This window comes from Rhincodon typus, chromosome 8 (assembly GCF_021869965.1).
Source record: "Rhincodon typus isolate 14 chromosome 8, sRhiTyp1.1, whole genome shotgun sequence".
NCBI lineage: Eukaryota > Metazoa > Chordata > Chondrichthyes > Orectolobiformes > Rhincodontidae > Rhincodon > Rhincodon typus.
In genome coordinates this window covers 53,527,509-53,543,016 of record NC_063339.1, presented here as the reverse complement: position 1 = coordinate 53,543,016, position 15,508 = coordinate 53,527,509, and the positions used below count along the sequence as shown (strand labels likewise).

The 15,508-nt window shown below is 39.4% G+C and overlaps 1 protein-coding gene across 2 annotated transcripts in view; it reads right to left on the bottom strand.

The window, feature by feature from the left end:
• The window catches only part of mipol1 (mirror-image polydactyly 1), a 334,335-nt gene that overhangs the window by 77,641 nt on the left and 241,186 nt on the right, over positions 1 to 15,508 (bottom strand). For both annotated transcript variants that reach the window (XR_007262721.1, XM_048600410.1), the window contains exon 8: positions 8,625 to 8,719. Coding sequence is in view for 1 of the 2 variants with exons in the window: in XM_048600410.1 (XP_048456367.1) it covers positions 8,625 to 8,719 (95 nt within the window). In the remaining variant the exon portion in view is untranslated. The remainder of the gene's footprint in view (positions 1 to 8,624; positions 8,720 to 15,508) is intronic.

Here is a 15,508-nt window from a genome sequence, read left to right as displayed (position 1 = left end):
ACACACACACACACACAGACTTTATCTCCTCCCCACTACCCCCCCCACCCACACACATGTAAATCTGTGGGGTGAATGTGTATTTGCATAAACATTCTATCTTGTTCAGAAAACACACAATTTATAGACAGTTAGTCAATGTGTTTTTTTAATAAATTCCTACTGTCAAATTAAAACCAGTCTGACTCCAAACCAAAACAGAAACAGTTTCTAAACAAGGCCTCACACCTAACATGCATTGTTTGAGTAAAATGTCACCTCTTGTTTACATTGATGAAACCTTTAGTTACCTCAGGGCAGTGACTTAAAAGAAATTCAGGGATTTGCATATTCATATTAATCAATTAAAACCTTCTAAATGATTAAAGATTTAACAGCATTTTAGGTTTGTTTAGAACATCCTCATCAGGGGTGTGACCCTTTGATCTTTTACTTGCAAATTTTGTATCTGATTCCACTTCTCTCATTAACACCTGAAGGAGGAGCGAGGCTCCGAAAGCTGGTGTTTTCAAATAAACCTGTTGGACTGTAACCTGGTGTCATATGATTTCTGACCTTGTCCACCCCAGTTCAACACTGGCACCTCTACATCATGTATTCCCATGAATTGACAAGCTTAAGTTCAATGCAAGCTGTCCTTCTAGTTTAACTTTTAGTCACTGGCAGCTTTGGATCATAAGCATAAGCATAAACAAGTGGAACCTATGGTTTGTTTCTGTGCTGCAAGTTCTATGTAATGATTTTGCTGAATCTGTGCTATCCCCTTCCAAAGCTGTGTTACAATTATTAAATTTTATCAGATAGTTACATTTTAGGATTGTATCTTGAAAATGAGTTGAATTGAAGGGGGTCATTTGACCTACTCTTAACTAAAAATGGGCCTGAGTGACATAACTGTTAAAAAAAATTAAAGGGTCTCATGGGTTGTTATGGTGAGAAGATACAAGGTACTTACAGTGGGAGACAATGGTTAGCTGTCTTCAAAGTGCCAGGAAGGTGCTGAGAATGTCAAGTTGTAAACAGTCATGCATTAGGATCTCCACTTAATTCCGATATAGTAACTGCTAGATAATAGACTGACCTGAATCTCAGTTGTATCAATAAGGAAAGTCTGTTACAGATTGCACTGGGACAGAGTGTAGTCACTGCAAATTTGGACTGCAAGGGAGTTCAATGAGCAAAGGAGAAAGGCACTTTGTTTTTGATTTTTGTCAGTTTCCAGGAGCTAAAAAGCTGCAAGACAGGGATGCTGAGAGCACTCAGTTAAAAGAAAGTGCTTCCAAGAATGAGATCAGAGGAAAAATGCAAGTCCATTAATCTTAGATATTCTATTTATCCTTTGTAAGACAAAAGTACAAAGTAGGCTTACGTTGCGGAAAGCCCATCCTGTGGCACGTGGAGATTTGTGGCTAATTCACACCATCAAGATGAACAGTTGTACAGGAAGCTGTGGAAAATTGAGAACTAGGTTTTCGAACTCAAGTGGTGGCTTGAGGTTGTGTGTGTACCTGTAAGGATGAAAATTACCTAGGTAGTCTGTTCAGAGAGGCAGGCACACTGCAGGTTAGCAACATGCTGGCAGATGAGGAATGGGTGATGGATGGCCAGACAGTTCAAGAGAACTGGGCAGGTAGTGCAGGAGTCTCCAAAGAATTCTCCTACAGAATTGATTTTCCCTTCTAGGTACTGATGAGGGAAACGGATCCGCAAAGTTGTTTCTCTAATTATCTGGTCTGTATAGGAGGGAAAGAAGAAGAGTGGAAGAGCAGTTATGGAAAGGGGATCCATTAGTTAGGGGAGTAACAAGCATTTCCACAACATCGATCCAGTATGGTATGTTGCCTAACTGATGCTGAAGTCAAGAATGTTACAGAATGGTTGCAGAACATTCTTCTAGGGAGGGTGCTCGGCCAGATGTGATGGTCCAGGGTGGTACCAACAATACAGGTAAAAAGGGGATTGAATCTTCAGTACGGCTAATTATTACATGTAGATGGGTTTTCAGGGGGAGAATTTCTGAGATAGCCCTGAAAACTCTTAGATAAGTTCGTCTGCTAGGACCTGTAGGGGGTTTGTGCTTCAATTGAAAAGACTGAATTTGTGAGGAGTTGGAGTGAGATTGGAAGATACACCTAGCTTGAATCAAGGGGAGACTCGCCAGGAAAAGCCTTCATTGCGAATGATAGCTTTGGTGCTAAAAGATACCGGGCTGGAAATTTAATTAAATCCTTGGGAGCACAGAAAATCACCTTGGACTGGAAAAATAGTGACTATTTAAGGGTCAGTATTAAGGACACCTTTAAAGGGGGTTTTACAGTTGTGTTAGAAGTGTAAAAGGGCAGTTCTTTTCTGTAGAATAAAGAATAAATTACCTATGAAAAGAACGTTTTGTCAATTCTGCTTTCAGTCAGTTTTTAAACAGTAAATTCTTGAAATGTGAAATCTTGCTGTGTCAGTTTTCTTTATGAAAGTTAAGAATCTCAGCAGAGAATGTAAGAGCAGATATATTTTTCCTGGCATCTGATCCCATATTGTGCCTATAAATATGTAAGGAAGTGAAATCTTTTGTTAAAATTGTTCATGTGATGTGGGCATTACTGGTAAAAATAATTAATTTAAAAATTACTGAATTGTACACAATGCTTCAACGTGATGTGCCTCAACACATTTTCAATACTCTTGATTTATAACGTACATCCTTTGTGAAGCACACATCCAGAGGGGTTCAACAGTTTCCAGCCCTTGATGGTCTACGACATTTACTTGTACCAATATATGTTCCAGTTGTGCCTCTGCTGAAGCCTTAGTGCAACCCTCAGCACATAATCCTGGACTGTAGTATGTGCCAGTCTGCAACACTCCGTCAAAGTCAACTCATTCCACTGGAAAGTCAGCAAGTTTCAAGCTTTCAGTTTTAAGACCAAAGAACTTTTTTTTAATGAAGTTGATAGTCCTCCAGGTTCAGTTGCTATTTGTCCCATTGTGCATCCTTGGGAACAACCCATTATGCAGAGTCCTGTATCATGGAGCTTTCAGTGTAAATCTCAACAAAAATTACTGCATCTTATTTGCAAAAGAATATTCCACAAGGAAATTGCCAAAAAAGTCTTCCACACCACATCACTTCAAAGGTAACGTGAAACAGGATGACAGTTCAGGCATGTTGGAAGGACCTGAGAGCAATGCCTTTCTCATCACCATTCAAGCTACATCTTCGCGATTGTTTGTAAATTTTGGCAATGAAGTATTCTGTCAAATGACTTTGGTTGGTTCCTTAAACAACCATCTGACAGGATTTCCTATCTCATTTTCCAGCAGTGTGTTAGGTGCTGACCACTGCCTGATAGACTTATGATCAAAGGAATGTAAACATCTCCATGAATGTCAGGTGTATAAATTCGTCCACCTAATTGTAGCATTATGCAGCAATGTGGCCTGACTGTAGTGTCCCTGTAAACCCTGTCCATTTTAGACCTCCAGGTGGTAGCCATGGCACTGGAGCAAGGAATTGCCCAGACTTGTGCTATGTACAGCAGCATAAGAGAGCGCCTTGTATCTGTACTTCAATGGAGAGGGAATGTCACTTTCACATGCTCAGTTTTTGTTTAACTGCAATGAGCGAGTAGCCTTGGTTTTAGTGCATACCCCAATTCATCTAAACTAAATCCCCACCACCCTGAAGTAATCTGTCCTGACAGTGAAGAGGATAAAGTATCATTTGGCCAAGTTCCCAAAGAACATGGTCTTGCTCTTGCCTTGATTTACCTCACCTGAAGATCAGTTCAAACTGGTTGCAGATATTAACCGGCCTGCACAAGCACAGCGGTTCTGAGCAGAAAATAGTAATGTCGGCCACGATAGGACAACTTTGACTTGGATGCCTCTGCTATCTGTGATAGTGACGACTCTTATGTCTGCATCCTTCTTGATGATCACGGCAACAGCTTCTATACAACACATGAGGGAGAGGGCCTAACTCCAGATTTGTTTGACTGGAAAACACAAAGTTATCCATTGATTAAAACTGTGCTACTGATATTTGTGTACTGCAGTTGTAAGCAATTGTGGATTCCCTCTCCCAACTCATCCTGGAGAACACATCTATTACATAGATGAGCAATATTCTGTCAAAGGCCTTCTCCAGGTCCAGGCTAATTAGTCATACAAAGGTTTCACAGTTCTCCAACCATTGAAATTCTTTTAGAGTTCCTTGATGTTTTCTGGGTTCAGTTCAGTTTCCATGTCCTATTGTCTGACCTCTGGTCTTCCTGTAGGTGACAAACAATCAACAGGAAGCAATGATCAGAGAAGAATACCATCTAGTCTGCTGTCAGCCATGCCAGGTTGTCCAGCCACACCGACAATGCAGTAGAAACCACTGTCCAGAATGACCGACTTGGTCATTGCCAACAGCAGTGGGAGCGGAAGGACATTCAGCCATTCACTGTTTTGAGCTGGGCGTACTTGTGATTTAACTGCAATGGAAGATTTTTGTACATTACATCTGCTATGAGGCATCAAGCCAACATTGCCTTAATGCTATGCACATTAACAGAGGTGATTTTAATATCTATTGTAAAAGGTTTTTTTTTGCTTACTACCACCATTTGTCTTTTGCAGTTCCCGTCCTTGTGTCTGCTCCTGCATCTCTGGAAACATCATAAACTATTTCACTTGTGATAGTTATCAAAATTGTCCTGGTCTGTCCTGTTAGAATTGTCCAGCCTGGGTGGGTTCGCTGGTTCATGCAAGAGATGAGGTTTGGACTATTCCCAATTGGAAAAATTGCTGACATCAGTTGCCCTTCAAGGGTTTTGCAGTTCCTGACTTCCTGAAACAGGGGTGTAGTATCTGTTTAGTGACTGATGTATGCTGGCCTCTTCATTGTTCGCAATGTTTTGGGGTTCAGGCCTCCTCCAGCCTGTGCAAACTATGCCACTCCTTTTGAAGGTGTCTCCCTTGTCCATAAGAAAGGCCTGGCCTTTTACTTTTGGTCTGGGACATGGTTTGGATCCTTCCCGGAATCTTCTTCTTGGACTTCTTCACTAGCTGCAGCCCAATAGTTATTCTGCTAATATTTCCTCCTCCTCCTCAGATTCAACCTGCTGATGTGGAGCAGGTTCAGGGAACTTTGCTGCTATTTGGCAGTCGACTGCTTCATTCTTTCCCATCCACTGCTCCCTCCTGAGCCCTTCTTTGACTTTTTCTACTTGCTGGCAGCAGGGTTGCAAGATTCCTTGCTGGTGGCCATATTCACTTTTCCATGCACATCTCCCTCCTTTTTATTTTCTTCACAATATCTCTGTGTTACTGAGGTAGTGTTTTGGGCAATTCTTGTGAAGTTAATATACTCAGTCTGCTTGCAGTGTCCATTATCTGGTGACCTTCTTTCTTGAATTGTTTTTACAAAAGACAGTGCTGCAATTGGCCATCAACTGGCTGGCATGCTATAGGAATGCAAGATTTTGGGCTTACAATATAGACCAGGACATTTTGGCGTTACTTTATTATAGCTAACATCTTCCTGATCACGGTCTCTCTCCTGCCAGGTGAATTTGATAGAAAGAAGGTAAAGTAAGAAAGATAAACTAATTATAGATTACTAGTCGTTTTATGACATAAAAGGCAGTGGCTAATTCAATTGGTCGCACTTCTAAATGATTCCGGCACAATATTCTAATTTCTGGCTTATGATTTGTTAAATCACACTGAAGTCTAATGAGCAAGTATGATTTTGGGAAAATTCCCAATATTCATTCACTAAAATGCACTTGCTTTGAAAAAGGTGACTGACTTCTGTGATAGCCCTTCTAAGTAGCAGCAATAATTACATGTTCTATTAATGGGAATACCTTAAAAGTTTATGTATTATTTTTAAGTTTACCACATGATTGTGACTTAAGACTACTATTAATAAAGGTGGAGACAACAATTAAGGTGATGCAAAGAATTTGTCATTATTGATGCAAAAATACTGGATCTTTTCAGAAATTGGTTTACGCATTTATGCAACAGTTTAGTAAATTAAAATTAAACATACATCAAAACTGCTAACTTATTAATAGACAAAACGAACAAGCTAATTACAGATTATTGAGGAGTATTTAATACACATTTGAATTAGTGGTGTTTGTAAAACCTGGATTCTTATGGTGTTAATTTATCTGCCTAACAATGCACTGTCACTCATGAATTGCCTGCATTTAACTTCACCGAACACAATGTGATATTTTGTCCTAAAAAAAGCAGAAAGAACTGCAGGTGCTCTATATCAGGAACAAAAGCAGAAGTTGCTGGAAAAGCTCAGCAGGCTGGCAGCTTCTGTGAAGAAAAAGCAGAGTTAACGTTTCGGGTCCTCAGAACCTGACCCAAAACGTTAACTCTGATTTTTCTTCACAGAGGCTGCCAGACCCGCTGAGCTTTTCCAGCAACTTTTGTTTTTGTTCATGATTTTTTTTCTATTCACAGAGTCAGCAAGGAAGTATAGATTTTACATCATTTCACATAAAGACAGAGTATTTTTTAATCATTCAAATGTATATAAGGCTATTTTCCTTTAATTTGAAACTTTTTTATAAGCATAATAAATGGACAGCAATGAAACATACTGAACAGACCTCCAAGACCAACATGATATAGCAATTACAATCAGTCTACAGTTTAAAGACAAAGACCACCAGGAAAGGCTTTTCCATTTATATAAAAGAGTGAAAACTAACACAGTTGTAAGGTGAAGAAAGAAGGTGGAGACCAATTATAAACTTGCAATGTTCTTAGAACTTCGAAGCATAAGACTTCGAAGTCTTACAGTCATGGTCGAGTGATTAAGATAGATTAGAAATCCATTCAGGTCTCTCAGAATTGGATGACACGGATGTTTGTCAACCTCTCAATGAGCGAACCATCATCTTTGTGAAACCCATACTACCAAGTGATAAATATAGCAGTAGTCTAAAAAACAGATCTGCATGCTTCCTTGCATAAAATGAATATCCAGTATTACCTTACGTTCATTGCTATCTTGTACACCAACATCAGTAATCATAAAAATACAAATACTGCTAAAGAATGGCTGTACTTGCTCGCACTGAGAAAATGAATACAATCGGCACAATGCCATGCAAACTTCATTTTTTTTAAAGTTATCCAGAATTTCTCTCTCTAGAAAGCCTAATGTACAATACCTCATTTACATTTACATTTGCAAAAATAAATCAGGTCTGGACTAAATATGCCCCAGTTCGAGTGCTGGTGTTCCCCAAGGTTAATTTGATAAAGAAATATGGATCCTTGTATAAATTCCATTTCAATCTACTTAAAGTTTTAGAGAAAATTGAATCAGAGTATTGTAATGGAATGGCTAAATTAATTATTTCATTGGCAAAGTTGTAAGGCACTACAGACTAAGGAGAACGAGTTCAATCCCTGGTTTATACTCTCACCTGAGGAGGCAGGGGATCAACAATTCATTTTAGTGCCCTTCTGGAATGGTGATAGGATGAAAAAAGAAAGCAAGTTTCATATTTTTGATGTTGCTAAAAATAATGAGTAAAGTTGGATGCCAGTTGGACCAAATTTAGTTGTTATATGCACTTCTTGCCCCAGTGATGGTAAATAGCTTTCTGACAGCATATAGGTTCACACATGTAGGACAGGCATTTTGTTTAGCTAATGGTTAAGCTATTGACAGATATTGAAACTGTCCCTCTGCTGAGTTGTATCTTCAGAAGAGTATTGGCGAAATGTGTGGGTGTACATGCAATGCTTGTGTGAGTGAGAGAAAGAGAACGCTGTATTTTAAGCTGCTTAGGTATATTCCATTTCAAACTTCCTTTTTAATACTCCTTGTCTTGCTGCCTCCTTTCTCTCTTTTACTTTCAGACGCTCCCTAAATCTTATCACTTTGACACACCTTTGGCCACTTGTCCTATCTTTTTATGAATCCCTGTGTCAAATTTGTTTGGTAATTCTCATGTGAATATTCTTGGAATGTTCTGTTGCATTAAAGAAAGAATAAAAATATATTTGATGTTGTAATCAAACTTAAAGTATTTATTACCTTAGGATCTTTCCATAAATATCAGATATTAATTAAAGTCAGATTTATACAACAAATTCACATCAACCTTTGCTTTGACAGCACTTGAACATTTAAAATGAATATGAATCACAAAATCATATAGTCACCTGAATTTTCTAGTTGTGATTTGGAAGTACCATTTTATTTAAAAAGAATACTGACTGATTGCAACAAGCTTGATATATGCTTCTGACCAGCTTCCAAGAGCAAGCATTTGAAATTGATCGAAGTCTTATAGTCATGGTCAAGTGATTAAGATAGATTAGAAATCCATTGAGGTCTCTCAGCATAGGTTCGAGTCCCATTGACAATGGCTTCTAATCAAAAGCTTGCAGAATTAATTACAGGTAAAATATAAGGATTTTGTTTGTGGCACAGTGATAGTGTCCCTACCTCTGGGCTAGAAAATCTGGATTGACGTCCCAGCTCATGTGGAGATATGACACAGTATTCGCAAACGGTTTGATTGTAAGAACATAAAATTGAAGAAAAATGTTATCTGATCACTCCAATCCAATAAAGATGATAAATGGATGTAGCTTACCTGTAATAAAGTCTCAGTGTCTGAATTTCTTCCTCTTGTTCCTTACATCGCTCTAAAGCTTTGTCTCTTTCTTTTTGTGCTGTAAGTAATTCAGCCTGCAAATGATAAGATTTACCTAGTTTCACTATAATTTGCAATGATTTGGCTGTTATTATTTTCTGAAATTCTAAGGGCTCTGCTCTATGGTTTGCTGCATTGCATGCTTCATGACATCATTAATTACTATTCTTGCATATTAGTTAACAGTGAAGGATGTAATAATTGGTTTTAGCCTACATTTTAAAACAAGTATAGCCTAAACTATTTTGCAAGTATTGAGATACTTAACAGTAGAATGCAAGCATTGAGAGGTTTATCATTAAACTTAAATAAAATTACATAAACATACATCCATGAGACATTGCTTTGAAAATTTTAAATAGCCAGTAATACTGAGAAACAGAAATCAGTGACTAGACTGGACTCAGAGACAGACATCATGGACCATATTTTGTGATAAGAATTGACGGGAAAGCATTGCCAGTTACCTCAAGAAAAGCTACCCGAAAAGATTTAGTCAGCTCGAGAACATACATTTAATTTGCTCCATTGCATTTTGAATTTGGCAGAATTTATACTGGATCTGTGGGAACCAGCAACCTGGTAAGCAGTGAGCAGGCTGACTGGCTAAAGAAACTGAAAATTCTCGCAAACAGCAAACACATATTTAATGAATTATGAACATGATTAACATTTAAATGATTGTACTGAAAGCAAAATAACCATTTGAACATGCACATGGAATTAAAGAAGTTGAAATAGAAAAACAAAACTTAAAAATTAAAGTTTAATTATTTTAGAAGCATGCAACTTTTAAATATACGTGAAAAATGAGGCAATGGGTATCCCTTGTACCCCAATAACTAACCTTGTCAGGCACCTTGACCCTCAAATGCATCAAGCACACAGAAGTGCTCCAGGATTTTGGAGTCAAAGCAGCTGCCAGGATGGCAGGCATACAACTCCAGAAAATTGAACAGATGACTGCAGATCACCTGAATATTAATGGAATGGAAGCTCTTCCTATTGATGAACTCTTTGGCATTGAGAAATAGACCTCTTGGTACTTTGTTTTTGAGAAGCCACCTATGAGAAGCCAGCTGAATCCTACAGCCCAGGCTGCAGCGCTCACCTTGTCATAGGGAAGCAAATGAACCATGCAACCTTAAACAAATGGCATCAGTCACTGTCTTGATGCCTTTGTAGATGGATGACTGAGAGATCCCAGGCTGGTATGTCATCCATTGCACACTGGAAGGAGCCAGTTTTATAGAAGTTCAAAGCTGCTGCCACTTTCAAAGCTACGGGGAGAAAATGGACCCCATCTCCTGTAGATCTCAGGTCTCAATCCAGCAGCTGGCACAGTTCCATCACAGTGCTCTGAGAGATATGGAGCCTTTGTTGACACTATGCCTTGCTCATCCTCAGTAAATGAATTCCAGGACAAAAGACCCTGCACTCCCATGGCCGTAATGCATTTTAATGGGCCACACAACTGCAGCCTCTGCTTGTTGCCACTTCTATATTTGCTGTCAAACTTGCTCCTCTTACATGTGCTTTCACCTTTTTAGCAAGGCAGCCACTGCAACCAACATTCCAACTTTAGCTGCATTTGTGGCAAGGATCTATGTACAGAACTTAAGAAACAGAACATGTTCTTAGCTCAGAGAAGAGTCAGTGCTGGCATACCTTGTAAAAGATGGCAACACACTCTTCTTCATACAATGAGACATGCGGTATCCCAACAACGAGGCTATGCAGGAGGTTCTCGTTTTTTGAGACATCCACCAAACATGGTAGAAGTGATGCAGCGACTGAGGTAGCAACATGTAACAGTACATTGGGATTGTTTCATGCATTTGGAATCTTTCCCACTTTCGCCCTACATCAATACTGCATGCAGAAACCTCTGTCATTATAATCCCTATGCAGGTGTAGAGGGGATTGGTTCTGAACCCCACAGTGCCCTTGGAAGTCTCGCAAGTATTGTGTTAGTCATGGCCAGAATCCTCCTCTTTTAAATTTGATGATGATAACATGTGCGTTTTTGAGATCTCTATATGCAATATGCCAGAATCAGTGAAATGATGGATATTGCCTGTGACCAGCGTTTAAAACCCAAATACTTTCACATTGAATACATTTCACATGTATGATGTCATGGCTGCAAATGGAGTGCATCTGCATTTTGCAAAAGCATCAGTGTATGATTGTTGACTTTGTCTATTCAACATCCTCCAGTTCAGAACTGGAATCCATGGTTTTGAACAAACTGGCACTGATGCTGCCCACCCTCGGTATTTTCTAGTTGCAGTTCATTTCTAGCAACAGCAAGTGATGGCAGGAAACACAGCTTGTGCAGGATACACTCAGCACCAGGCTCAGTCAATGACTAACTTTGACAGATATCCCCAAGAAAACATTGACCAAACCTCTAACTGATGGTACACAATTCCCTTGACTGCTTGTGACGGCCCTACAGCTCAAAATGTAGACAAACCCCTGGACTTTAGGTGGATGTATCCCCTGAATATGACTGCTCAAGTGGATGACTAACTAGCCATTGCCTGTCAGTCGTGTGACCCTTGAGTTACAGCAGCTCCTGTTTACTTGACCTTCTTAGTAGGCATTTTGCCACTCTCTAGTGAGAATATCATCTCAATGGAATGTCTGAAAATGCAATGAGTTGTGGCTCCGATGTAGAGAAATGCCTCGATTGAATTCTCATGTGATTCTCCCACAGTTCTCATCATAGGCCAGTAGCTGGCTGGTTGTAAAGATTCTCTGAGACTTTTCTGTCCGATTCTCTTGTTTTGGAGCTTTCAGGCATACAGCCCCCACCGCACCACAGTATCTCTCATCAAGACTTCCACATAACACAAATAGGAGTAGGTTTCTAACCCATATATTTCCCAGGTACTGCACCTGAATTACAAACCACTAGCTGCCTTCTAACAAATAATAAGACTGACATTACAACAAATAAACATGTCACATTGTACTTCAGACACACAGTTCGTAAGATGTTGGGTGCTTCAGGGCAATCTTTAAAATTCTTTATAAAAGCCAAAAGAACTGCGGATGCTGTAAATCAGAAACAAAAACAGAAATCGCTGGAAAAGCTCAGCAGGTCTGGCAGCATCTGTGGAGAGAAATAAGAGTTAATGTTTCATTTCAAGTGACCCTTCCTCAGAACTCAGGATGCTGCGAGACGTGCTGAGCTTTTCCAGCAATTTCTGATTTTGTTTAAAATTCTTTAACTAAATAACTGAGTTCTGAATGACCCCTATCTATTTTCTATGAATTAGACTTTATAGTCTGAATGCTGCTGAACATCTCATTGTGCAGTGCATTATGATCCTGCAAACATCATGAGCCTAACAATTTATTGAGAGTACCAGCACACAGGAACTGTTATCCTTTTTGTTTTTACCTGTCATATATGTGTAAGCTTCCTTCTTTCACTCAGTAACATTTATTTCTGTCTCATTCTGGAAAATCACATGATTTGTTATGGGGTCATATGGTGTATGATACTTCTTCAATCAAGAAAAAGGAAAATATATTGTTTTAGTGATGCTGCGTTAGTGCAACAACAGTTTAGCGTGCTCCAAGGATGCAATTTCTAACTTGACAGGTTTAAGGTTAAGGTTAAGGTTAAGGTTAAGGTTAAGGTTAAGGTTAAGATGATTTAAAAAAAATTAAAATTCCTTTATTTGCCAGCTGTTGAAACAAATGTGTATAACTACTCTTTTTATCCAACAGCTGGGAAGGAGGACAATTGATTGTCACTTTACCAACAGTCAGCTGCCTTCCTATAATTATCTTTGTTCCAAAGCATAGTTGATAAGAGCAGAAAAGGCTGGCCAACATGTCGAAGAACGAAGTTGCAGGGTGGCAAAATACTGCATTATATAATTTAGTCAGCAGTTTAACAAATGGATAGTCTTACAGCTTGTTATATGCCACTTTAAATTTGTTAATCATTTCCTACTTTGGCAGCTATCACATAAACTCATGTTTGTTAAAGTTACGATTTATCTCCTCTGGTTAGCTTTCCCATGAAATATTTAATAAAATGATCTGGATGAAGGAACTGAGGGCATTGTTGTTAAGTTTGCAGATGACACAAACACAGAGGGACAGGTAGTGTCAAGGAAGTGGGGAGGCTGCAGTCAGACTTGGACAGGCAAGGAGAGTGTGTAAAGAAGTGGCAGATGGAATAAAATGTGGGAAAGTGTGAGGGTGTGCACTTTAGTAGGAAGAATACAGGCATAGACTATTTTCTAAACAGGGAAGGCTTTGGAAATCTGAAGCACAATGGGTCTTGGGATTCCTAGTTCAGGATTCTCTTAAGGTTAACATGTAGGTTCAGTTGGCAGTTAGGAAGGGAAATGCAATGTTTGCATTCATTTATAGAGGGCTAGAAATACAAGAGCAGAGATGTACTGCTGAGGCTGTTTAAAGCTCTTGTCAGACTGTATTCAGAAAATTGAGAGCATTTTTTAACTTTTTTTTTACTGTGTGGAAACAGGCCCTTTGGCCCAACAAGTCCACACCGATCCTCAGAGCATCCCACCCAGACCCATCCCCCTGTAAACCCACCTAATCTACACATCCCTGAACACTACGGGCAATTTAGCATGTCCAATCCACCTAACCTGCACATCTTTGGACTGTGGGAGGAAACCAGAGCACATGGAGGAAACTCACGCAGACACCGGGAGAATGTGCAAATTCCACACAGACATTTCCCGAGGGTGGAATCGAACCCAGGTCTCTGGTACTGTGAGGCAGCAGTGCTAACCACTGTGCCGCCCTGTATCTATGAAAGGATGTGCTGGAATTGGAGGGAGTCCAGAGGAAGTTCACAAGAATGATCCCAGGGATGAAGGGCTTGTCAGAGGATCATTTGAGGATTCTGGGTCAGTACTCAATAGAGTTTAGAAGGATGAGGAGGCATCTGATTGAAACTTACAGAATAGTGAGAGGCCTGGATAGAGTGTATGTGGAGAAGATGTTTCCACGAGTAGGACAGACTGGGATCTGAGGGCACAGGCCTTCAGAACTGAGATGAGGAGGAATTTCTTCAGCCAGTGGGTGGCTAAGCTGTGAAATTCATTGCAATACAGGGTTGTGAAAGCCAACTCATCAGTGTATTTAAAACAGAGATAGATAGGTTCTTGATTGGTAAAGGGATGAAAGGTTATGGGGAGAAGGTAGAAGAATGGAGTTGAGAAACATATCAGCCATGATTGAATGCTGGAGCAGACTCAATGGGCTGAAGAGCCTAATTCTACTCTTATATATCTTGTCGGCTAAAATGTTTAACTTATGATTTTGTAGCTTTAAGTGACCACTCCCCAAAAAAGTTATTAGACATCCTAAAATAATATTTATGTAATTTTGAACTAGTAGTACTTTTCAAGTGTTGTGACACAATGGTGAATATACCCAAAGAGCCAATCGTTTGAAAGTAAACCAGTGTAACTGTATTAATCCTCTGTTCTTCATCACTGTTGCTTTTGTCATCTGCAATGTTATGCATGACTTAATACATTTGCTTATACTTTTCTCAATAATTCCAATATTGTGTACATTATTTACCTGGAATGTGTTGCAAACCAGATAAATTAAAAGGTGAAGTCGCCATTGTCCCAGAGGACCTCCGACTAGTCTCTCATCAGAGAGAAATAATTAGTGGTGGTTTAGCTTGAAGGTCATCATGCCTCAGGCAAGGGTCAAGACTGAGAAGGAGAGACCTACATGGAACCAGTTCTGAGGAAGGTTCACCGGACCCGAAACGTTAACTCTGTTTTTTCCTTCACAGATGCTGCCAGACCTGCTGGGCTTTTCCAGCAACTTTGTTTTTATACGTGGAACCTCAGCTGGTGTGCGATTGGTATCACTCTGCAATGCAAACTAAGCATCCAGCCAACTAAGCTCACCAACCTCCTACCCTTGTAAACCAGCAGACAATAGGAAATTAGTTAATTGAGGTTTTCATATTGATCATTGCTCATTGGTTAATCTTTTCATAAGTCTCAATGCATCTTTTAAATTGCTCAAGGGCACAATTTTAAAAAATATAACTTTCACTCAAAAGGGCACTATCTTTGTTTCAGTAGCCCTATATGTCGCAAATATCCAACAAGCTCCATTGGCTAAATAAGCCAAATAAAAATATTTCTTTGGTTTGCTCGAAACTCATTGATCAGTGCAAAGAGTTGACCTCGACAGAGTGTTGCAGACTGTCACATTCCAAGGTCCAGGACTAGGTGCTGAGGCATACACTAAAGCTTGGGGCAGCTACTGCCAAGACATAGTAGGGAAAAACCACTGTTCAACGTCTTTTTGCCAAAGTACAATGCGAATCCGTTCAGTTATCAGGCTCTCTTGATGCCTTAAATGTATGTAAATATGGCCCTGTATAATTAAGAAATGCCTTGATTTTTTTTTCAATTGCAGGGAATGCCAATTTTCCGATGTTTGTTGTTATTCATGTGCAAAGACTGTGCAGAAATGTTTCAGTAACTATGTATACATATAAAGTTTTTTCATAAATAACATATATTTTTGCAATTAAAAAATTTTGATAACTAACATATTGATTTTATGTGGAAGAGTACAGAAATTTGTCTGAAAATTGGAAACTGCATCTACTTAAGTTGGCTCATTTTAGCTGGGGATCTTTTGCCAACAGAAAACTTGATTTCTACCTCAGAGAAACCCATGATGGAAGGCCAATGCCACAAACTTCCTACTCTAATCTGTCACTTCTACACATTAAGACCTCACACGCTTGATACAGTCCTTCACCACTCCCAAAAGGTAAAGGTTATTTA